The sequence below is a fragment of the Atractosteus spatula genome, chromosome 4 (assembly GCF_055471065.1).
Source record: "Atractosteus spatula isolate fAtrSpa1 chromosome 4, fAtrSpa1.hap1, whole genome shotgun sequence".
NCBI classification, from domain to species: Eukaryota; Metazoa; Chordata; class Actinopteri; order Semionotiformes; family Lepisosteidae; genus Atractosteus; species Atractosteus spatula.
Genome location: NC_142709.1, coordinates 65265859 through 65289963, shown reverse-complemented (window position 1 = coordinate 65289963; position 24105 = coordinate 65265859). Strand labels below are relative to the sequence as shown.

Genomic DNA, 24105 nt, shown 5'->3' with positions numbered 1-24105 from the left:
TGTGTATTTTCAAACACGTGGTGGCCAAACACTAGAAGCACATGGGACGCCACTGTTCCACTCCCATTGGGTGTCTGTAAATGGGATTTGCTTGCGGGTGGATATTATGTATTTACTGAAAAGAATAGCCGTTCCGATGTATGTTACACCTCGCGTTTTTCACTTTGTGTTTTTGAAGTATCGCTTAAAACGTGTTAGAGCTCATGTGCACTTTAAAGTCACATGGATGGCCGGCGCTTTAGGTTTAATGGGCTGTGAACGGAACTCGAGATACCGGTACAATCCACCGAGAAGTCCAGTACACAAAAAAAGTTAATATTTTAACAGGTTTTATCGTATTTAAATTTGAAGTTTTTTTCTCATTCATAGTTTCGACTAAATGCCAAACGGTTCGATGAAATTGGAGCTTAAAATTATTTTTCTCTATTTTTTAAAAACTTTTACATCAATCCAGACACGAGTATACGCCTATACAAATTTCACACTAAAAACACATTTTATGAATACCGTGCCCCCAGCACTAAGTACATCCACTCTCGTCTCTTCGGGGCTCGGACAAGCGCGTTCACGAAAACCCCAGAAGCCCAGCGCGATGCAAATTCCTCCGACCCGATTGGCCAAGAAATAACACGTGGGCGTGGAAGGTGGAACGCGCACAACAGTAAAGCACCTCGCGCTTCTTCCTGCGAGTCCGTCTTTCTCGTCTCAGCGCCTCACCGAAGAGCAGGGTTAGGCCACGTGTGGAGCAGTGATTAAAACTTGCATTAGCCTTTTCGTTTTCCCGATCGATCTTAGTCGAGTAAACAACCCCGCAGACTGTCAAGATGGTGAAACTGGCGAAGGTAAGATGTGACTTTTCATCGCCGATTTCAAAATATAAAGTTCGTGGCGATGGGTTTGATGTACAAAATGGCACTTGAGATGTGAGATGTGAGATTTTGTTCCTTTCCGTATGCCTTGCCCGAGCATTTTTTTTTGCAGCAGATGAATGTTTTTTTTATGATTATGCGGGTGCAGTCGTGTTTTTGGGTAACGTAGGGGGTTACTAGTTTCCGGATGAAAGACGGAGCACAATGGAAGTGCGTTTTGGTGCCTGTTCAAGCCGACCCAGATTTCGAGTAATCAGCCATGTTTTTCTGCGTGGTGAACTCTTGTTTCTCAAAATGGCCATGCCTGCGCATTCGCCTGCGAGCGCGGAAGCTGTTTTTTTGGTTTTATCGCCTTACTTGATTACATTTTGGTCTTGTTTGAAGCAGTAATTCCTCTTAAATGTAAAATATAACTCCTAGCAGCGTGAGCGCTTTGCAATTTTGGCCAAAAAAAGGAACTTTACAATTTGGTTGCGCTTTTATATTATGATGTGGAAAAACAACAGACGACTGTTTCTTAATTGCTTTATTTCTGTTAATGATTAGAAACGTGATCGTGCTCTATGTAATTTTTCCATTTATGTTTATTTCGGGTTTGTATTAGCTGCATATGAATTACATATGACTAGGCCTCGCGGAGCACCACGTGGGTTTTCAGCGTGGAGCCATCACGCAGTAACCACGACGCGTGTCCGTCGAGCGGTTTAGACATTATTAGTTGGACATTGCAGGCTGTGTGCTGAACATTCCCTTTTTGGTTTTATTTTTAACTATTTTGAGAAATTCAGATTCTAAACATGCCAGCAAAGTCGTGTCCTAGAGAGGGAGCACGCTGTGGAGGGGACATGGCGGTGGCTTGTACTACACAGGCGTAGTTTTTTTTTTCCGGTGACCCGACCATTTTCCGTATACAAGTACACAAAAGTTTCGATGTCCAAACGGTTACAGTGTTTTTAGACGTAACTCCAAGGGCGATATACATTAGTTTTTTTGCGGCCTATGAATACACAGCGGGTGCCCCGCTGGGTAGTCATGCTTCATATGAAGCGGGTTTATTTTTATTTTAGGCAGCGAAAAAACCGACAACTACTCCTAAGAAAAAGGCCCCACCGCCTCCTAAAGACGTGGACTCCAATGAAGAGGAGGACAGCAGTGAAGAGGAAAATGAAGAGGTAAGAGCGACAGAGACTCGCCGCAACACGTGGGCTGAGGGTCGCGCTGTGACAGCGTGGAGCCAAACCGGAGGTCGTGTCCTACACGTGCTTGTGCGATTCGGGCCCTTTTGTTTTGGAGTTGGTGGTTTCGCTGGAAGGTGTAAGGTCTGTTTGGACAGTGACCCGTGTCCTAAGACGGGGTTCGACTGGAAAACCCAATACCAGTTTCACAAAGGGCATTTCTTTGTGCAGAAAGGGGGATCATGTTTTTTTTTTTTCCTTTCGGCTTCAGGTACCTCCCCCAAAGGCCAGCGCCAAGAAGGCAGCCACGCCAGCTAAAGTAACAAAAGCCGCCAAAAATGGCAAAGTGGCACAGAAGCAGGAAAGTGATGAAGACGATGGTAAGTGCTGAAACACGCCTGGGAGCCTTCATCTTTCACTCCATGCATGTTAGACAGGTCACGTATAGGGTCAAGTGGAAGTGCAAAGATCTGGACAGAGGCTGTTGCATTTGTTGTCAACCACCAGGTTTCTAAAATGGTGTCAACCATGTAGAAAATAACCAAAAGCCAGTGTTTGGCAGGATTTAGTTGTTAACCTACAAGATGCTAGCTGTAGTGAGTGTTAATTAAATAATTAGTAAATGTCCAAGTCTTTAAATCAGCATTGAGATGCCAGCAATACACTTATCACTATTATACGAAGCGTAGTTAATATTTTGAAGTGTTGTGTGGAGTATAAAGATTGTTCCACTCGGTTGTTCCTTCTTTGTAGAGGTTTAGGAAGCTGACACACTTACCTTTGTTGAGCCAGAAGGACGGAATATTTTTTGAACCCCACTGCTCTGAGATTTGCGTTGGGGGGGGGGGGGGTGGTATTCCCTTTTAGTTCAAAATGGCTGTTTTTTTCTGAAAGGGGGGAATTTCTGCTGCGATATTCCCCTGTATTTGGTCCCGAGTACAGTATGCTGGATTAACTCTTGCGTAATGTGATGCTCTTCAGAGGAAGATGCCCCCCCAGTCCCCGCCAAGGGCAAGGCCGCCAAGGGCAAGGCGGCGCCCCTGAAAAAAGCCGCCAAAGCTAAGAAACAGGAATCGGAGGAGGAGGATGACGATGGTATGATCAGTCACGGTGACTTTCTAGCCGTCAATAACAACAAGCCCAGCAATAGTCTTAAGAGGGCAGGGGTGGCTCGCCAGTGTTTGGCAAGGAGCTGGGGAGAGGAAGTTAAATCTCTGGGCTTGTGGTTTTATCCTGGATGGAGCCCTGCTGTTGGACCCTTCGGTAGAGATGAACAATATAAATGTTGTCAAGGTGGCATTTGTCCCCAGGAAGGGCCTTTTTCCGCTGGTTGCTGGCTGGGCCTCCATCCCTTTTCAGACCTTTACTTGGGGCTCGCTGACATCCCTGCCGGGGCCCTGATATTAAACCTGCTCGGGCCGGTCCGAAGCCCGGGAGACTCTTAACCTGTTCTGTTGTCGCAGATGACGAGTCGGAGGAAGAAGCCCCTCCGCCCAAGAAGGCCACCCCAGCAAAAGCCACCCCTGCCAAAAAGGCTGCCCCCGCCAAGAAGCAGGAGTCCGAGGAGGAGGATGACGATGATGAAGATGGTGAGTGACGGTGCAGTGATTCAGGGAGGCGGTTTAAAAGCCTGGGACGGTCTTGAGTTTCCAAGGCACTTGAGTGTGTAGGGAAAAATGGCCTCTTCCCTCCCCACCCGCAGATCTTTCTTCAAGCTACTTAATTGATTTGCTTAATTAAAATCTTTTTGGGTCCTGTTTTATTTGGCGGTGGTTCAGTTAGCTTAGCGCTCTGCTGGAGTCAAAACAGGAGGGTGGGATCGTGGATATGCAGAAACCCGGTAGGCTTGCCATATCCTGAAGGTGCTGCCAATACAGAGGTGTGCCTTCAATGCACAATGCAGTTTTAATCGCATTGTGTGTTTTAGAACCTTCTTAGTTGAGTTTTGGAGAGACAGGACTAGTTGAAAGCATAAAGGTAGGATATACAGAGGGCAGTGAAACAGTTTCTGGTGATCACAGATCTACTGTAATTGTCACTCGTCAGAAAGCTATACTTTTAGGAACATTAAGTTCTTGAATTCATTTAATGATTCCCTTGGATCTTGCCTATATTTTTGCCCTGTTTCTAACCCTCCCCCTTGGGTACGCACGCAGGCCCCCCACCCTTCACCAGCCTACCACTCTAGTATGTGGTCCAAAGCCCGGGAGGCTCTTAACCTGTTCTGTTGTCGCAGATGACGAGTCGGAGGAAGAAGCTCCTCCTCCCAAAAAGGCCACCCCAGCAAAAGCCACCCCTGCCAAAAAGGCTGCCCCCGCCAAGAAGCAGGAGTCCGAGGAGGAGGACGATGATGAAGATGGTGAGTGGTCTTGTGGTAAATTGCATAGGTGGAGAACAGTTCAGGGTTATTGAACAGCTTTGTCTGAGCAAAAAGCTTTGTGGATGCAGAAAAATTGCTTGCATTTTTTTTATGAACCCGTTGAAAGCAGTTTTAGGACAAATGTGCAAACTCAATATTTAAAGGAATGGCTAAGGTTTGAGTTTTCCTCAGATATGATGTTCCTGGCTCTCCAGCGGGCTTGTACTTTCTGTGGTGGTGTTGATTTGAATATGCCAGTCTGAGCTTAAGAAAAGGAGGCCCTGACCTTTTTGTTCCCCTGGTGCAGATGAAGAATCCGAGGAAGAGGCCCCTCCACCCAAAAAGGCCACTCAGGCAAAGTCTACCCCTGCAAAAAAGACCGCCCCAGCCAAGAAGGAAGAGTCAGAGGAGGAGGATGACGACGAAGATGATGATGAAGAAGATGGTGAGGGTTGTTTTGTTACATTTCAGAGCTGAAGGACAGTCTTACCTAGGAACTTCATTCTGTATCGGATGTATAAGCTGTCATGGCAGTGCAGGGCTTCTTACGTATTTGTTGCAAGGTCTGCAGATGTCGAGCTATGTTAAACTTTTTGCCAGCGGTATGTGTTTAAGATTATACAAAGAGTTGCAACCAGATTATACAAGTTGGAATTGCAGCAAGCACAAATGATGAGCAATAAGGGACTTAATACTGAGTTAAGTACTTGATGTCTTTTTTTTCCATACTGATGTGCTTGAAAATATGCAATTGGGTGGTATTTCCAGAGATCTCCCATCAAACCAGACATTTAAACTCCTGACAGTGGAATTGAAAGCAGTGGGTGATGAATGGTATGGGCTTGGTGCGAGGCTGGGGAGAGTGTACCAGTGAGGCAGTACTAACTTGTCCAGTGGAACAGTGGAAATGAGCACGTTGTGGTTTTCATTCCGTTTTAAAGACTCAGAAGACGAGCAGATGGACACGACTCCGGCTCCCGCTGCTAAGGCAAAGAAAGCTGGTATGGTGAAAGCAAAGGAGGAGTCTGAAGAAGAGGACGATGAGGAGGATGACGACGAAGAGGACGATGAAGACGAGGAGGAGAGTGATGAGGAAGGTGAGTTTAAAGCTCAAATGGACTTCAGACTTCAGCCTGCTACTAAAGGCCTGTTTGTAACTTGCGTTTGCACTTATTTTGTCTTTACGTTGTTCTGTGATTGTTTGCCTTTCCTGTTTGAGGCCACGGATGTGTAACTGGACTGTTTTTCAGAGCCTGCTCAGACTCCCGGGAAGAGGAAGAAGCCAGAGCCTAAAAAGAAGGAGACCCCTCCTGCCAAGAAGGCAAAGTCTGAGCAAGAAGGTTAGTAAAGATCTTGGTGTCCAGCTCAGCTAATCAGAACGTCTCCCTCGTTCCCCAAGATAAAACATAACATTTTTTCTGTTTTGTCTTTAGTGGTTGTGCACTTTTTAAATTTTGTTCTATTGAAACGTGAGGATATAAATGATGGTAAACTGCAAGACAAAGTTATACAAGCTCAGTTGCTGGGAGAGGCTGTTTGAGAAGCAGCTAATCTTCTTTTGTAATTAGCTGTTTTTTTTTTACATGGGGAAACTAAATTGGCCAAAGACGTGTTTAAAAGAGCCCTCATGACAAACCCCAATAGCGCCGAATATTGTATCCTTCCATCCACCTCTGGAACAGTAGCATTTTATTTTGCTGTAGTAGGTGGCAGGGGCTCGTCATAGGATACTCAGTGCTTATGAGAAAAGTAGGGGGGAAAAAGATTAAGATCCAGTCTGGTTAACCACTGGGCTTGGTTTTCATGCTAAGCAATATTGAATGTAACTAATTTCTTTTTTATTTTTTTTAGGCTTATCTGCTTTTGTCGGAAACCTCAATTCGGATAAAAACTTTGATGAACTCAAGGAGGCTTTGGGCAACTTCTTTTCCAAGAACAACCTCCAAGCCCAGGATGTCCGAATTGCGTACAGCAAGTGAGTACACAGGTTTCTGTAGATATTTGTGTGGCTTGTCGGACCATTTGTAATTTTAATGTTCGTGCTTTACTTGGTGCCAAAAGTAGCTTGAGCTAACTATTGCCGGTGTTTTGCTATAGGAAATTTGGCTATGTCGATTTTGCTACTGAAGAGGATCTGCAGAAGGCTTTGGAACTGAATGGGAAAAAGCTTCTGGGTTTGGAGCTCAGAGTGGACAAGGCAAGGAGCAAGCAGAATGCCCAGCAAGACCGAGATGGTAAGATTTTTGCGAAACAACTGTGAAAACGTCAGTATAACCATGTAGCCTCCTTTTATCAGCCTTAAATGCCACTTCTGCTTTCTGCTTGTCCTTTTGTTTGTTGATGTGTGACACTAAATAACTGAAATTAGATGACTTTCCCAAAAACGTCTTTAAAAAAAAAGTGTTAAGCTTCCCCTTGATGATGATGTGGAAGGTTGTAGCCACAAAGATGGTCCAGTTGCTTGACACCAGTGGGATGAGCCTGCTAATCGCTGCAGCTGTGCAAACATCATCAAAATCATGAGATCTAGTGACACTGCGGATGTCAGAGAGGCCCTGTGTTCAAACATTGATTATCATTGGCTCGTTTATGACATCCCATTCCCCTACAAAGCAAATGGTCTTTTCTCTACCTGAGCGTAGGAATGTTCTGTAAGGTTCAGCATTCTTGGTGTAATCTGTCTGCTTCCATCCTGGTCTATTTGAATCACTTGTTGATGTAATTTTCTCATTGAGGAGTTACTTCTAGACTAGGAGTGTTCAAGAAAGTTCGTAGTCTGTGGTGGTTGGGAGCTGACCTGGACACTGGCCCCTTACTGGTTCCATTTTTGTTTTTCTTCTGGCAGAGAGGGATTCGCGCACCTTGTTTGCGAAGAACCTTCCTTTCTCCATCACACAGGAGGAGCTGAGAGAAGTATTTCAGCAGGCGGTCGACATCAGATTACTGACTGCCAAGGATGGCTCCAGCAAAGGGTATGTGTGTTTCTTAGTTTGGCTTCAGGTGCTTGTTAAATGTATAGTCTTTGGTATCGAGGGGTCTGAGTGCCACTAAATGGATGGGTGGAGTCGGCCTGAGATGAATTTATAGTTCTTTTTACGTGCGGGCCTTTCTTCCCTACTCGCACAGCAGACTTACCTCCAACTTTATTTAAGGGTACTTTGCAGCTGGTTGTGTGCATTTGAAACTTCTGTTAAATTAACCTTGAGGGTAAGAAACTGACACAGGGGCTGTACTTAACTTGAGAATTCAAGTACATTCAAGCGTTTGCCTTTGGTTGCAGGATTGCTTATATAGAATTCGAGACGGAAGCCGTTGCCGAGAAGGTCCTGGAAGAGAAGCAAGGAGCCGATGTCCAGGGCCGCTCAATCATCTTGGATTACTCTGGGAAGAAAAGCCAGAAGGGGCCCAGGATGTCAGGTAAGCACTGAGATCGGATACTTTGCTGTACATAGTCTTCAAACATCGTCTCAAATGGATTGGATGGGTGTTGGTTATCTTGGGATCTGGCCTTGTTTTCTGCTAATAATTTAGTTCTGAAACGTGTCTTCCACAAGAACTCGCCTCAAAGTAATTTCTCTTGGGCATTGAGCATGGTTCTGGGTGGTAAGCTGCATTTAGAAATCTTTGGGCTTTACTCTTACAATTGAGCTCTGAAACATAGGGGATGTTTTGTTGTGCTTCAGCTTCTTTTCTGGACTAGAAATGATGAATTGAGACTCTGAGAAACCATGACGAGTTTTTTTTTAGATAGTCAAGTACTGAACTAGTCCTTACATTGGTACTTCATGTAGTTTAAAAGGGGTGAAAGAGTGCTGATCCTTTCTTCTCTACATTTCTAGAAAACATGGCTGGCAAGACACTTGTAGTCAATAACCTAGCCTACAGTGCAACAGAAGAGTCACTCCAGAGCACATTTGAGAAAGCAGTTGCTGTCCGAGTTCCACAGAACAACGGCAGAGCAAAAGGGTAAGTATTGTACTGTATTGTAGCTTGATGTATTGATTTTGTGATTAAATATCCAGATACGTCCGATACCAGACCTGTATTCCTGCTTTCCAGAAAAAAGACTGTGCTCATGTGATCTTTTTCTTTCCATCCAATCCATATAAAGATACGCATTTATAGATTTTGAGAACGCTGAGGATGCCAAGGAAGCCCTTGAAATGCACAACAACACTGATATTGAAGGCAGGACAATCAGACTAGAGTACAGCAAGCTTGCACAGAAATCGGACGGTGGCCGAGGGAGCTCCGGTAAGCACTTCTTCCCTGACGTTTGGGCGATTTAATGCTGAATTGCTGAGAATACCAACTTTTCATGTAGTGTGCGGTGAGTTTCGTCAGTCTATTAAGCGTTTCTCTTTGGACATTCAGGCCCCACCAAGACGCTTTTCGTCAGAGGTCTTTCTGAGGACACAACAGACCAGACCTTGAAAGACTCATTTGAAGGCTCTGTTGCAGCCAGGATAGTCACAGACAAGGATGGATCCTCAAAAGGGTAGGTTTTCTTCAGTGACTGCTTGGCAGGTCATCTGTTGGCAAAGTGAATTTGGATCAATGGTGTATTGGGAGCGCAGCATCTTGACGTCTTTTAGAAATTTTTCTGAACGAGGGTGGAACTGAAGTGGTTCTCTTCTCATGAGCTCCTCTCTTGTCTGGTTGGTGACAGAGTACGGATTCGCAAGAGAAGTAAACCAAACACAATTTGACCTCCCAGCTTCCCCTGCCTTGCGGGGAAATGCTCTCTAGGTCTGTTGTGACACGTGTATTAACTCGAGGATAACGTCGGTGTGATTTCCTGAACTTCTGTGTAGTCTAGGATGTGTTTTCCAAACCTGCACCTGCAGGTAAGGGGAAGAATTCACGCAGATGGTAATGTTAAGTTTTAGGAGTTGCGTAAAACAGTGGGGAGTGCTTTGTTTTGGTGCCGCAGGAAGAGAAAGTTTGCGGATAAGTGTCGAGGTCGCGTTTGGTGTAGTAACTTGGGCTTTTCCTGCCAGGTTCGGCTTTGTGGACTTCGACAGTGAGCAGGACTGCAAGGCCGCGAAGGAGGCGATGGAGGACTGCGAGATCGACGGGAGCAGGGTGACGCTGGACTACGCCAAGCCGAAGGGCGAGGGGCAGCGCGGCGGCGGCCGGGGAGGATTCGGAGGGTTCGGGGGCCGAGGCGGCGGCGGCAGAGGAGGACGCGGAGGCTTCGGCAGAGGCGGCGGCTTCCGGGGCGGCCGTGGGGGCAATCGCGGCGGGTTTGGAGGTACGTAGAGAAATATGACCGTTTCAGTTCTTTCCCCATAACAATGCTCCGTTCTCCTTTTGCTTCGTGCCCCCATCACCCTGTTTCAGTAGGAATTGTTCTTCAAAGTCACAAATTGGGATGGGTGGGTTTCTTGTTAAGGTACTGCTTGCTTCCAACAAATACTCTGGTCCTGGACGCGCTTTGCTGGGTTTTTCATTTATAACCCTTGGTGACACTAACCCAAGGTCTAGTGAGCAATCCTTGAGAAGAGAGGGCGGTCCCTGTCACTGTCTTAGAAGCAGGGTCTGCTGTGCTTCGGGACGATATGGAAGTTTATCTGCGACTCCCCCCCGTCTCGTTTCCTTGGAAAGTGAGCTTTGTAGGATCTGCAGCTCGCTTGTGGTTTAATTCTCGTGTCTGGTGTTGGTTGTCTGTTTCAGGAAGAGGCCGTGGATTCGGTGGAGTAAAGCCCCAGGGAAAGAAGACGACGTTTGACGACTAAACTTGTGTATATACGGTTGTTGTTTTTTTTTCAAATGGACTCTGTTTTCATTTTGATTACTTCTCTCAATGCGCTGACAGAGCCTTTGGACATTCCAGGAAGTAACAACTATATAAAATTATAAATGTGATGGACACCTTTGCCTTCCCTCGCCCCGTAGCTGAAGAGAGCTGTTTGAGCTCAGAGGTGTGCTGACTGCCCATGTTCATCTTCTTCATTAACTTTTTCAAAGGGGTAAAATGGAATGCGACGCCCACCTGCACTGTGAAACATGGTGCCGGTCTAGGTACATACTGTACATGTACATGTGATTTGTATGACTTCATTTTACCTTTTGTAAAAAGTGTAGTTTCCGTATGTGTTTTTTTATTTCTTACTTTTTTTTTTAGTTTGCTGTAAATGGAAAAGTTTTACCATAAGAAATGTGTTAAACTGTAACGGATGGAAGATTAAACAGACCCAGAGGAGTGTTTGGGTATTTAGATTCTCTGGTAGTTGCCTGTGTGTGCTGTTTGGAAATGGCAAGAATTTGTTCAGTGAGTTTTGTTGACGTCTTTCAAGAGGAGCATACGTTTTCTGATGGTGGAGATCGGTTGTGGTCAGCAAAGACCATTCGTATTTCATCTTTCTCTCTTTAACATTAATAAATTGATATTTTCAATTGTCTCTTAATTACTGGTTGCCGCTTTACAAGCAGATGAGATGCCTTTTTACAGACACATTTGATAAAGGCCTTTAAGATCTATCAACCGTTGGCCGTTGTCACAAGGGATTGTAACGAGCAGTAATGCTGTGCATGTTTTTTTTAAATTTCACTTTTCATTTTAAATCAAATTGGTAAACCTTGATCCAACTGGGACAATTGTAGTGTGAGTTTTTCACACTAATAAATTTTATATAAAATTTTTGTGCTGTTTGATTTGTGAAGTGCATTGCAGTTCTGCCTCTAGGCTAGTGTGGAATTAATGTAAACTGTTTTGTGGAAGAGTGTTCTAAATGAAGGGAATATGATGTTTGCCTTGGAGGACGTAAGAGGTTTGGCCGCTTCCTCAGGTTAATTCGTATATCTATGAGCTGAGAGTAATGAATGTTTTGATGTAGAAGGTTTCACTTGCCGAGTGCGTACTGTAGACTGGGAATAGGATCTTGCATTACATTTTCTGACTTTCACAATGATCCCTGTGATGATAAACAGGATGTAAGGTGGGGGGGTCATGTTTCCCGACTCGGTTCATTGTTCGGCTGACATACACCGGGTGAGAAGCTGTGGAATGGTGAGAAATAATTGCTTACACTTATATAGTGCTTTTCTGGACACTTGACTCAAAGCGCTTTACAGGTAATGGGGACTCCCCTCCACCACCACCAATGTGCAGTATCCACCTATCGGCGGTAATAAAAGACTGAAACCGATATCTTTGATGGCCCTTTTAGAGAACTATAGCACTTGACACAATGGAAGAAGCCCATTTCTTGAACGCAAGACTGGTTAGAATTTCTAGCCAATTTTTTCCACGTCCCTTTAATGCAAACGGTCAGTCGTAAAATTGTTCAATCTACGCCGGTTACTTGGTAACCAGTCCCTGAAATGAGAATAATGAAAGTGCTGCTTTAAAATGGAAGTGATTTTGGTCATCAAAACGGTAAATTTGCATCTGTAAGGTGTACAGCCCATGGCCAAAAGGTGGCACTTTAACTCGAGGTAAAGCGGTCGTTTCACATCCCTGTTCAACATCGTCAGCTTTTATTTTAAGCTACAGAGGACTGAATGAATGAACTCCTTGAATGTGATTGAAAATGCATATCATTTTGAGCCTGAAGTTCTTGTGAAATATGACGGTGGATTCTTACATGGTTTTGTTATTCACTGTTCAAGGCAAAAAGATGCATACCTTTTAATTTTCACAATAGAATAGTGGTATGTGCCACTAGATGGCAGTAAGGTCTTTAGCATCTTTGCAGGGCTGTTTGCCTTAAGTTTTAAACATAGTCCGATCCCAAATATCTGTGATGAACTGAGTTTAGAAACATTCATACAACAATTTTCAGTTCTCTTCTGGTGGGGGGTGATTAACATCATCCAGTTAATTTGTGAGTTCCTTACCACTTTTGTTTAGAATCCTACTCCACACCCATTTCATTTTCAAGGGCAGATGCATGAAAGCAAATTTTAAAAAAGGGCGGGTTTTGATCCTGAACCTGAGGGTGTTAAGTGAATATTGGTGGTATTGTTGGTTTTCGTCCTGGCTTGGAACTGGTTAGTTGTACCAGGCTGCTCTTCTTACTGGGAGGTGGTGCTCTGTGGTGTGATTTTCTGGGGAGGGGGAGGGTGGCATTCCTCTGGTCTGTTCAGATTCACAAAGAAAAGGCACCAGAGCACCAAGGAGACAGATGAAGGAAATTCATCCCATCATGTGATGTGTACTAGCAGCCTGGAGAGAACTTGTGAAGGAGACGGTCCTTGTCCGTCTTTTTCTGAAGCTGGTAACATCAAAGAATCAATTACCAAGAGCAGACAAGAAGCCTGACTTAACGCCTGCATTTCAAGTCATGTCCTTCCTTCTTCCTCCCAAATCAAGGCAAGGTAGTTTCATGCTGAATAGGTCAGCTAGGAAGAGCCCAGAAGGAAAAGGCACTTCTGTTTGGTGTTTATGGTCTCATGATACAGCCACTGACTAATGAGCCCTCATAATGATCATTTTTAATAACATGAATTGAGATCATATAAAGAATGACAAAACAGCACTCTTCCTTATCTTAAAGGTATAGTCTTCTCTGTAAACCTCAGGCTCTGGAGCTGTATTTTGGGTATAAAAGAAACTTACTTTCCCTGCCTCAGCCTTGCTTGCTGTAATGTGTAGTTTTCTAAAAGAAATGCCTTGGTATGCCTTTGTATACCAAGAATTGTTATATTCTTGAGAAGAGTAACAGTCATCTTCTGCTTTCAGTTGTCCTTATTAGATTGCAAGAGGGATTGTTTCCCTTTTTGACCTGGCATTTGTTTTAGATCTAAAATAAGATTTTCAGGTATGAGGGCGAACACAATTTTCAATACCATAATACTGAATTTGTCGCTTTTGGTGAACAGTAGATTGATGGACAGGTTGATATTGCTATCTAGAGAATTGCATTATGAATGCCAGGTGGGTAAAAGAGAATTCTGCAAGTCCTGCTTGCTTTGTGATCTGCATGGAGTTTGTACACAGACGCTTGGGAGCAGGTCAGCTTCTGCTCTCCTGTGTATCAGTATCTCGAACACGTCGAATCTCACACACCCCTCCCTCCCACCACCTCTTCTCCAGCTTCCCGTAGCTCTGGGTTTCAAGGGGAGGCCTCCTACTGGTGGGGGTTGAAGGAAACTGGAGGCAATCTCTGGAAGGTGGGGAGGGGTTCCCCTTTAGGGCTTTTCTTGCTTTCTGGGGAGGGGAGGGGGTCTCCTCGCGTATTTCTTGTTTTTAACCGAGGGTGTTCATCAGGCTGTTCTTCTGAACATGTTTTGCTCACGGACACAAGTTACATCCAAACTCCCACCTCCTGAAAATTGCACTATATGGATCTAGTACTTGATTTTCAGATTTTCAGTAGGCGGAAGCAAGAGCCAATTAACAAACAAAAAGTCGTCATTAAGTAGCAGCTTCTTTAAGTCCTGACTGGTGAATGGATTCAAGCTTTGGTCTGCGAGTATAGTTTGTTCCGTACCTTGAGAGTGAAATATTTCTGTAGATCACCAATCTACTGTTGTATTGCAAATTATGTCTAGGTACATGACACTTAAAGCCTGCACATTGTCTTCAAGTAATGTAACCTAGGATTTTGAACATCATATCGTTATATCAAATTCCATTAACTACCTTTATGTATGGACAATAACCTTAAACAATGTCTTGGAAATCAGGATAAATTTTAAATATCTTTATTTACAAACATTATTTTTCCTTAAACATCTTCAATTTTTACATTTATGTACACCATCCATATACAATACAGGCAATTTGTGACCTACTTGGTTATTATGATTTTATTCACAATTACAGTATATAATAGAAAAATAACAGGCAGTATTATTTTCTCTTTCCAAAGTGTGATTCTGGAGACTGTCAAATTACCATATCCCAGGTATGTACCAGTATAATTAGAATTTGATTTATTCTGATTATTTTTTAACAGTTCCAAAATATTTTCATTTACTGCTTACATTAACATCTGCGCATTTGTGTAAGACTACTGAAATATACAAATTCCACTAAATCTAAATATGAACGTTGAGGAAAAAATGCCCCTTATCCTGCTACATAAATATATATTAATAGATCTCAGAGGTAAACTATCGACAAACTAAAGTAGAAATGTTACTGTAACTGACTGCAGGATTTCATAGAGTAATTCTGTATTCTCATTAGAAGCTCCCCAGCTTCCAAGATGTAACACTAAGAAAACAAACTTACACTATTAGTAACAAACTCGCATTACATTAGTGGAAAAACTTATACCCACCAAGTAAGAAAACACCACATCTTTTTATAAAAAGCAATAGACAAAAAGAGGAAATCAGTGAGGTAGTGGCACTCTGTCCAGATGGCATAATGACAAGACAAAGTTATGCCAATTAATATCTGTCACTTCAGAAGAAGTCATCAATTATTGAGCAGTTCATTTAGCCTTCCTGAAACGTCAAGTATTTCTGCTTTAATTATTTAATTATTTTGTGTGGTTCTTATTTTCAAAAACGGGAATGAATGAAACCTTATGCATCCATCAATTTATCACTCAAAAGTCCATTTGTTTTTACTTCAATAATGTCTTGTTGCTTCATTTATAAATGCATCTACATTTTTCCCTAGGACAAGAAACAAACTCCATTCTTTGAGGCCTGCTGCATAAGGAATTGTAACTGGAAATTCATTCCAGCTTCGTTCAACTGGATTGAGGTTAATGGAAGCAAGATGAATAAGAACAATGAAAGTTGAATAAAAATCAGTGTTGGAGCATCTCTCAGTGGACAGGCTCGGCGTTTTCAAATGCCATTGAAGGATCCATTGCTGAAATGCATAAACTGTACATACGATTTTCAATACAGAATTCAAATTTCCCAAGAGCCGCTTTATTCCCAGGTATTCCATTACACGAGGTTTGCCCCCAGTACAGTACTTAAATTAACTAACTAAATTGTCCCAAGTCTTCTCCCAAAAAAGGGAGTACTCATCATTGAATACACTCTAATTTCACACTTGCTCCACCACCACCCACCCCCAGTGCAGTTTCTGTCACCCTAGGGCCCGTTCACTCTCCGGTGGAGTAGACTCAAGCGGCTATAAAATTTTTACTTTCCGGGAGCAAACGAGATTGCTGTTGACCAGCTTCCACATGCGCATGAGATCTGGAGGCAGCAACTTGTGTACCACGATCATACTTTTGAAAAAGCAGGGTTCTCTGTTCAGCTTGCTGCTCTTGTTCTTCACAAGCCCAAACGTCTTGAACGCATTGTGCTTGACGGGAGTGACCCGCAGCACCTCGAGGCACATGCCGAGAAACACGTCATCAATGGGATAGAGGTCCAAGGTTTCACAAGCTCCGAAGAGTCTCCTAGCCAGTGGCCCATCCATAAGGAAACCCCCACCGCCTGCATAGGGTGGGTAGTGGGTTTTATTGTACAATGCCTGGGGGATGTAGTACTTGTTCTCCTTTTTTCGAATGGGTTTGGCCTTGTACAGCACATCTCCTACGAAAAGGTTCCTAATCTTGCTCCCATCCAGGAACTCCACAATGTTCTCGATGCTCACGAAAACGTCATCGTCCCCTTTGAATATGTAGTGCACATTCTCGCAGTAGGTGGAGAACCACTTGAGAAAGTGGACCTCCTTCAGGGTGAGGTTGAAGAAACTGTCCATGAAGTTCCACTGCAGGATGTCCCTGTATTTGTAATCTTCGTACTCCAGGAGCTTCTGGTGGTTGGCTTTCTCCTCCTCCTTGGAAGGGGCACCCAGGAGGAACAGTGTCTTGATTCTTTTGCCATTCGCCTCTTTCTCCTTGCCCCATGTCTTTCTGATGACCTCCCTGCGGTCGTACTGCGTGATGATGGACTTGACGACAATCAGCAGGTGGATTTCTCCCTCGCACTTCTCTGGGTGGTTGATTGTCATGGGGAAATACCTGCAGTGTCTGTAGAGCAGGAACTGCTTGAAATTGGGCTCTAAGCCTCCAAACCACTCCATCTGTGTGAAGTTGAAGTTGGCAGTACAGTTGGTAGTGGTCACATCCCAGGTTCTCGGTGCTCTGGAGGTGGTGACTCTTGGCTTTTCTGTCGCGGATGCCTGCTTGCTTGCTTTCCAGAAGCCTTCCGTCCCAGATAGCAGGCCCTTTTTCTGCATGTGGCGAACACCTTCGAAGAGCGTCTCCTGCTTGGACGGGCTGTCCTCGCGAAACTGGGCTCCCCTCTGCAGCACAGTCAAAGTTATCACAGCGACAAAAAACATCAGACACGCCGTCTTGTATATTTTCCATCTGTCCCTGGTGGTCAGCCTAGAAGCAAGTGAAGAAAGAAAAATGATCCTAGTAGAGGTTATTGGAAAAAAACAGAACATGATATACAGTATACTGATATTCCCACCAATGAGTGGATTTGTCAGGGTGCAACTTTAATTTGTTTTTTCCTAAGTGAAACCTAAAACAATCGCATCAGTCCTGCGGTGCCACTCGTATGACATTACAAAGGATGTGATTGTTGTTTCAGGTAGGACATTCCCATCATGGGATTCTGGATAGTATTTTTGGGGCGAAAGGGACAACAGGCAAGACTTATCCATCGATTATCCATTGACTAAAAACATTTTCAAGAAACGAATGTGATTTGTAATGCACATGATATCTACAGTACCAACTCCTTCTTTGCCTAAAACCTCCAACAAACACAACAGCGTCTTTTAAAGACTATGGAGAGAGTTCCATTGATGTGTTCTACCATGGTTTTTAATTGTTGTTTTATGTTGTGATCTCAATAATAAAAATATTTATCTAAGAGAACCTGATACCACTTTTTTTTTGTTTGCCTTGCCTTGAGTCCGAGAGTCCCAATAATTAGTCATTTCATAATGGTCTCTTCTTTGCGCACTTAAGGTCGCGTTAAAAATAAAACCAAACGAAATAAAAAGTACGTTTCAGACGTGAGAACAGACAAAAAACGAACAACCAAAACGACAGCTTAAAAATCACACGGGATGCATACAGACATTAATTTTTTTTTAAAAAGCACTATAGGAAATAAAATGTTTCTTCTTCATTAACCAAGAAAAAAACTTGTTTCAGGTATCTACGGCCTTTTTTAAGTGCACTGATTTTGAGCAACCGTGGAAGGTATATCTTTTAAATTTGACAATTCTCACAATTCATTATGATATAGCCTTTACAGTTGTACCCTGGTTAACTCAATGCGTGGCATAGTGACAGTTTTCGTTTACAGGGCATTTCGTTTTCAAGCTATAGAAAAAATCACTGGATGGTCACGTCATCATACTGTACGTAGCGCCCTAAAGCAATGTATTTTCAAGAAAACAGCGGTTCACGTTAACCCTGTTGCGTTAATGGGTTTGGTCAAGCAAAAACAGAAGTAACCTAATCATAGTGTATAGATCAGCACTAGAAAAAAAGCCTGTAACCCATTCTCGTTTCAAAGAGACACATTTTTGTCTGTTTTAAAATATCACTATTAATCTTTTAATTATAAAGAACACAATTCTTATTCCTTTAAACAAAATACTTGTTGATATTTATTTAAATCTCTAATTCATTTTTCATTAGGTGGCTTTTCAATACTGTGAAATAATTCAGGAACAATGTGTCATAGTATAATGTTAGAGAGTTTTATATATGCTCAGGTACAGTTTTATTCCTCACAACTTTTTCTTCGTGATAATTACAACAGTGGGTTCTATAAGTCCTGAAAAAATGCACTTTTGTATTAAGATAATTCACTTCTTATTGTCGAGAGTAGTTTCTTAGTTTCAGTCTATAAAGACCTCATTTTTTCCACAGTTTTCCTTTTTTATGATCTTTTATTTTTCGTACATAATGGGCATACTACTTGTCGTTTTCTTTTTCCGGTGTTTGAATTTTTATCCGAAATGTGGAGCTTTTGCAAAAATATCGTGCCACGAATTTCGAGCAACATTGTTTAAAAATGCGATTCTGTGTGTGAAAAAGAAAATTCTGGAAGAAAACATTTGTATGCTCTTCAAATGAAAACCTGAGTGCCTTTGAATCGTGTAAGAACATTTTTCACAAGTACCGCCAGGTTAAAAGAAATCATAAACATGCAGCTTATTCAAAAGAATAAAGCAAGCATTTTATGATGATAATGATTTCAATAAAAAGACGAATACGTAATTAAATGTATTGCACGTCTTTACAATCTAAGACACAACGCTAAAAGAAAACTAAAACGTTTCTTCCATCTATATGGTAGCAATCTTAAAATGTTTAATATAACATGCAACGTGAAAATGTTACTAACGTCTGGTTTAAACACTTTCAATACGTGAGTTGTGAAGATCAGAATCGAACACAAGTAGTGAAAACATGTTTGTCCCATCCCATGCTCAGGCGATGAATTTCTGCCGATATTACGCTCATTGCGTTCGCAAACCAGTATCAGCTGCTTATCTTTCTGTTAACTGTAACTCCAAATAAGTTAAAAAAAAGCAACATATCAGTTCAGAAGGCGTCCGGACATTGTCCGTGGAATACTTACATTTTTTCCAGCTGTGATCAGGCGGCTGCTCAGAGCGGGTTTTGAGAAGGACTGTGCGTTTCTCGCACCGTGCGACCCCTGTCTGAGCGCTGTGCGGGCTCCTGCGCGATCACCAAGTCCGGCAGCACCTTCTCGTCGCGCAGTCCCACATCCCTCACCGCGGGGCGGGGGCAGCGGGAGTTGGCTCGGCCCTGAAGACACGGGCCCTGGAAGGCTATCAAGTAGATTCAAGAAAAAAAGAACGGGGGCCCACTCGTTCAGACTGGGCACCTCCTAACCCCAGCACTTCAAAAGTCAGGAAACCGCGGTGTGAAGCGTTCCTTTTCGCGGTGCAACTGAACAAAAAAGTAGTCCGAAGAAGAATTCTTACACTCTATGTTAAGAATTTAACGAGTTGTGTTTGAAGATCCGAAAATCAGTATCAATCATAATAATAATCGTTATCGCGATCATGTTCTCATCATTACCGTCATCAGCAGTAGCTTTATTATTTGCCTGAATCTCAAGTTTTTAACTGGTAATGAACGCTTTGAGCATCACTAAATGATCGTCATACATTGGTATGTATGATTTATTACACAGTATGATCAATATGTAAGTGTCTATCATGTCCACCTATCTTTCCTTCACCATTCCTCCTTCTCTAGCAGAAGGACCGGTGTATGATTATTATTTGTTTTTCAGAAATTGGGAATTGCTGAGTACATGGAGAGCCAAAGGCCTGGCGAACCCTGGCCAGCCAGCCAGTGAATGACTCATGCTCCAACTGGCGATCATAAAGCTCAGTCTGCAGAGACCTTACTAATGGAACCACTCATGAGGCCCCCTGCCCCCCTTCTCTTATAATCTTCTATAAGACCTTTCATATTACTAATGAATTGATATTCATTTTTATCATGTATTTTACTCAAAGTGTAAAAAGCCTGAAGTGGAGACAGCCACACGCATTACAGTATGTCTGTCCTCAGCTGCTTTGTAGTAAAGGTTTGTTCAGTGGTGTACGTGACATACAGGTGCTTCAATAATACTCTGACTGCATTGATACCTTCAGTACTTATAGACGCCTCTGAACCTTAACAGAATCCCTTGTTTCTCTGTCTTTGTTTATTAGTTATTGTAAATGATCACAAAACCATCTTGTCAAGGATCCATTTACATGCATTTTTGTAAACAAGGTCAATTTACCTGAAATCATTAACTGCTTAAGTGTTGCAAATCTAATACCAGAGCATGTTTCCTAGGAGACAAGTACTGTAGGTCTCTTTGACCTAAACAGAGTAACTGGCAAAACAAAGAGCACAGGAAGCTGGAAGTTCATAAGACAGGTAAGAGTGAATTATATTTTACCACTCCTTAGCAGTGGTCAAACCACGCATGAGCAGAGTTTCTGTATGTTGACCAGATGCATTTTGGCCTTCTCCCAAAAGAGCAATTGGAATTTCACCAAGAAGAAATGATTAATATTCATAAAACCATTTGAATGCATCTGTAATGGATAATGTTTAGGACTCAGGGGAGCAGTGAAGAAGAAAGCAGAACATTACTGGTACAGACGATTGAAAATCATTTCCTCTAAACAGTCTGCACACAAATGACATACTAACACAAAACTGTTAACATATCAGATTCCAAATGACTTGGTTTTGTGTAATTCAGAAGGGGGAAGTTCTGGCTCCCTCTCTGTGAGATAAGTACAGCAAAATTAAGTTCAAAACTTAGGCTTAGCTTCTCTTTTGCCTTTCTGTCCTGAATGGAAGTGTTATATTTCTAGGTCAAGTGCTACACTCTGGATTAATCAGAATCTAGGGCTAGGTCATACAAAAACAAGTAATTTATTTTTTAAACAAAGTTACATTCATTTTTAAAATAAAAATATTGCACGATACAATGTACTTCTGTTCAGTATCATAAGATATTGTTCATACATTGATGTCGTATAAATATTGAATTGTGTTTTCTCTTTTATGTGTTTCTCCCTCAGGCTTTAAACTTTAGAAAAAAGAAGAGCTTAAAAAAGCATGTAAGTCATTGGATCCATCTTTAGTTTTGAAATTGATGGCAGCTTTATTCAAATCTTATCAAAATGTTTCTTAAAATGAATGTTTGTGGACACCTTTTGAGTGAACACCTGTGCTTAAAAGACTTGGATACTAGTGAAGGTGACCAACACGGTAGCGCAGTGCATGGCTGGTCCCCTGTGTTCAATTCCAAGCCTGGGGTGCTCTCTGCACAAAGTTTGTATGTTAGAAAGAAGCAGTTAGAAAATGGATGGATGAAGCTGACCAAACACATGTTTTTCTGGACTAAAGGCACAGACCAGCATCCAGAACAGTAAGTATGCTGAATGCGACTTCATTAACTTGTATGTAAACATATCTACCGTCTGTATTACTGCCCCGCACTGGTAAAGACCATACACGTTTTTAAGTTTTTCATTAAGCGCTAAGCACATCACTACTTTCAGGAAATGCATGATGAACTGCTGGGATGTAATTCACTGCTTTTATCAAAACTCAGTAATGAAGCCTCCTTGTCAGGATGGAAAATCTTTAAGTGCTCTGTCCAGGGTCCTGAAATCTGAAGATGATCGATTTCCTTTCCTTTTAATGTTGAAGTGGATGAGCAGGAACGTTTTAAATGGTTTCCCGTTGGGTTTGTCTTTTAAACCTTCCTAAGGCATTTTTCCAGCTTGGGCTTTTGTTAATGGCAGCACAATAAGCCTGCATGCATCTCTGTGGTGTGTTTGTGGATGGACTGGTGGTGTAGCAACGCAAGATGTTCTTGGACCACAGCTCCCGGAACAAGGTCATTGTTTGTTTGTTGTTTAAACAAAAAGATAGGAGCAGTTTAATCTGAAGCTAACTGTTCTGTTGTGCACAGCAAAAAAACCCAAAACAAAACAAAACAGAAAAGCTCTTTCCTCTTTTTTCTCCCTCTCCATTTCCTGTGAAGTTCCAGCTATCCCTTCCTGGCCATGTGCATCCTGTAGTTTACTGCGAAGCGTTGCAGATTTCCCCCTCAGAACCGTGCCTCTGAGCTTGCTGTGCTGGCCCTGTGTATCGCGTTGAATTGGTGGAACACTGTACCTTTTCTTCTGGCCAACACAGAGAACACTGCGCCAGTCTTTCAGTGCACCATCCCTGGGGAGGGGCTACCATTCGAATACTACACTGCTGCCTTATGCCAGAGGAGGCCTCAGGCCAAGTGGAATTAATGTTCATAATAAAGTTATTCTTCACATAATGGCCCCTCTTTAGCTCTTCACTACCTACCCTGGATCTGCTTCTAGTTTCCCAAGATTTCCAAGATTTTACACAATACAGACCTTCCACGTGTTTTTTGTCAGTTCTTTTTGCGGAAAAAAAGGTGGTGAAGGAGTATGGTTTGGGAATACTTTAGCTTGTGAAAAGGTGGTCCTTCCATCGTATTTTGACTTTAGGCTTCGAACTGAATGTTCCAGATTTTTTAACTAAATGGTTTTTAAAAGAAATGGCTGGATATGATCCTTGGAATAATTAGTGACTAACTACCAGAAAGGATCTGCTCATCATCAATAATTTCTTTTAATAACCTGAATAACACAACACATAAAACTATCTAAATCATATTATTATATGTTTTGATTGGAGTGTTTTTCCATTAGATTAGGTAATTCACTTTGTCCTTACGTATTTTCTTTTTCTTTCTAATGGCTGTTTAATCATCGAAAAAGGATGGATTCATACCATAGATGTAAGAAACGCACTTAAAAACCCTGCTGGGACAAGCATGTCTTGTTTTAATGCAGATAAGATTTCTATATGTATAAAGATCATTTTTATAATATTGCAATCTCTGAATCATTACTCACCTAGTTTAATTTGGAACACCCATTCCAACTGTGGATACACAGATCTTGCTTTACCAAGGAACAGTAAAAGATGGGTTGCAGCCCCCAGTGAGAAAAACCAGAAACCTTCTTTTAAAAAAAAAGTCTGAGTGCCAGCTAGCACCGTAAGCAACACACGTAAAGTATTAACTGGGCGTCTCAACAGCCATTGCTTTGTAACTTTTCACAGCTACGGTTTAAAAACAAACACGAGTGCTTTTCCCCCTCCCATCTAATTATTCCTCTTTGCTTGCCCGGAAAAGTCAAACACTATCACAGAGTTGCGATGCAGTCATGCCGGCAAGTGTAGAGTCAGGGACAAAGACTGCAATTTGACATCGAGATTACACACTCCTTTCTTTGTTTGTGACCATCAATTATAACACTGTCATTAGTATGTAAATACATTTGATGTCAACACCTGGAATTCCTGAGCGTGTACATTGCACATTCCATGAGGAAGTCCTAGATCATGGATAGCAGATGCTGTTTTTTAATTTTGTTTATGGGGATGGGGGTATAAACCATCTCCAATCTGAGAAGGTTTATCTAATACCTTGACTGAAAGCCTGGGATGTTCTGCCCAATGCTGCCGATGAATCTTACCCTTAATTTCTTCTATTTCCTGTGCCTTACTATCAAGAGGAAGCACTAGCGCAATGAAGTGCAAGAACTAACGAGCAGTGCTAGAGATACAGAGCAAAACAAAATGAAGTCAGCAGTATCTACCACATGGTAGAATCCAGGAGTTGACAGCAGTTCATGACAGCCAGCAGACATGACGAATGCACAAGGCCTGAGATTGAACAAAGGTCACGAGTTGACCAGGAAGCCCCAAAGGAAAGCACTTTGTACTAGAGACATTTTAATGCATATGAGGACACCTCGAACATTACAGCAGCCCTGCTCTGAGCAGACATGACTAATATTTTATCGGGTCCTTGTCTGGGTCTTGAGACTTGGTCTGACAGGAACTGTAAAAGACACCAAGCACTTCTACTGCTCTGAATCTCCCAGCGAGTACTAGAGAAGAATAACAGTGCACGTAAAGGAGAATAGATTAAGAATGTTACAAAAATGTAGTCAGACGAAAGCTCTTATTTTTATTATTCTGTCCTGTCTAAAAAGGGTGTGCAGTGCAATAACCAATCCTCATGTAGAGTATCATCTAGAAATTTATCAAGAGAGAGAAGTGAGCAGAGTCAAAAAGAAAATCAAAACGTCAAAGAAAAAGGAAATGAAATGCTTATAGCTACATATCAAAGAGCACGAGAAAGGGTGTAAACGACAGGCCAATGGCCAAATTAGCTTGCTGGGTTGGTAGCTGTTCATTGATCTGAGAATTTAATCCAG

At 42.4% G+C, this 24105-nt stretch overlaps 2 protein-coding genes and 1 non-coding gene across 4 annotated transcripts; 2 read left to right on the top strand and 1 right to left on the bottom strand.

Moving 5' to 3' along the window:
* The first annotated feature begins 653 nt into the window (after positions 1-653).
* nucleolin (nucleolin multifunctional protein) lies at positions 654-11044 on the top strand. Of its 2 annotated transcripts, XM_088912903.1 has the most exons (18): positions 654-842; positions 1937-2041; positions 2316-2424; positions 3026-3139; positions 3508-3633; positions 4281-4403; positions 4711-4848; positions 5345-5500; positions 5654-5743; positions 6255-6378; positions 6501-6637; positions 7249-7375; positions 7684-7820; positions 8243-8369; positions 8515-8657; positions 8778-8901; positions 9404-9657; positions 10080-11044. In XM_088912903.1, the coding sequence occupies exons 1-18, from the start codon at positions 825-827 to the stop codon at positions 10139-10141; spliced, it is 2214 nt and encodes a 737-aa protein (XP_088769029.1). In that variant the 5' UTR covers positions 654-824; the 3' UTR covers positions 10142-11044. The 2 variants fall into 2 exon arrangements, with proteins under 2 accessions (XP_088769029.1, XP_088769030.1); XM_088912904.1 differs by lacking the exon at positions 3026-3139.
* On the top strand, positions 5066-5140 carry LOC148836876 (small nucleolar RNA SNORD82). The gene has a single exon (XR_016091028.1). It is a non-coding gene; the product is annotated as a small nucleolar RNA SNORD82 (small nucleolar RNA).
* Positions 11045-14041: 2997 nt separating the features above from the next.
* On the bottom strand, positions 14042-19014 carry b3gnt7 (UDP-GlcNAc:betaGal beta-1,3-N-acetylglucosaminyltransferase 7). The gene is made up of 2 exons (XM_088913358.1): positions 18885-19014; positions 14042-16660 (listed from the first exon to the last, which is right to left on the bottom strand). Coding segments are annotated over exons 1-2 (1212 nt in total). The 5' UTR covers positions 18887-19014; the 3' UTR covers positions 14042-15450.
* Between the last annotated feature and the right edge of the window lie 5091 nt (positions 19015-24105).

Excerpts from the sequence above, each read along its gene's own strand:
- nucleolin (XM_088912903.1), top strand. Across the intron at positions 2,425-3,025 it reads GGAAAGTGATGAAGACGATG|AGGAAGATGCCCCCCCAGTC; the intron begins GTAAGTGCTGAA and ends GATGCTCTTCAG. Across the intron at positions 5,744-6,254 it reads GGCAAAGTCTGAGCAAGAAG|GCTTATCTGCTTTTGTCGGA; the intron begins GTTAGTAAAGAT and ends TATTTTTTTTAG.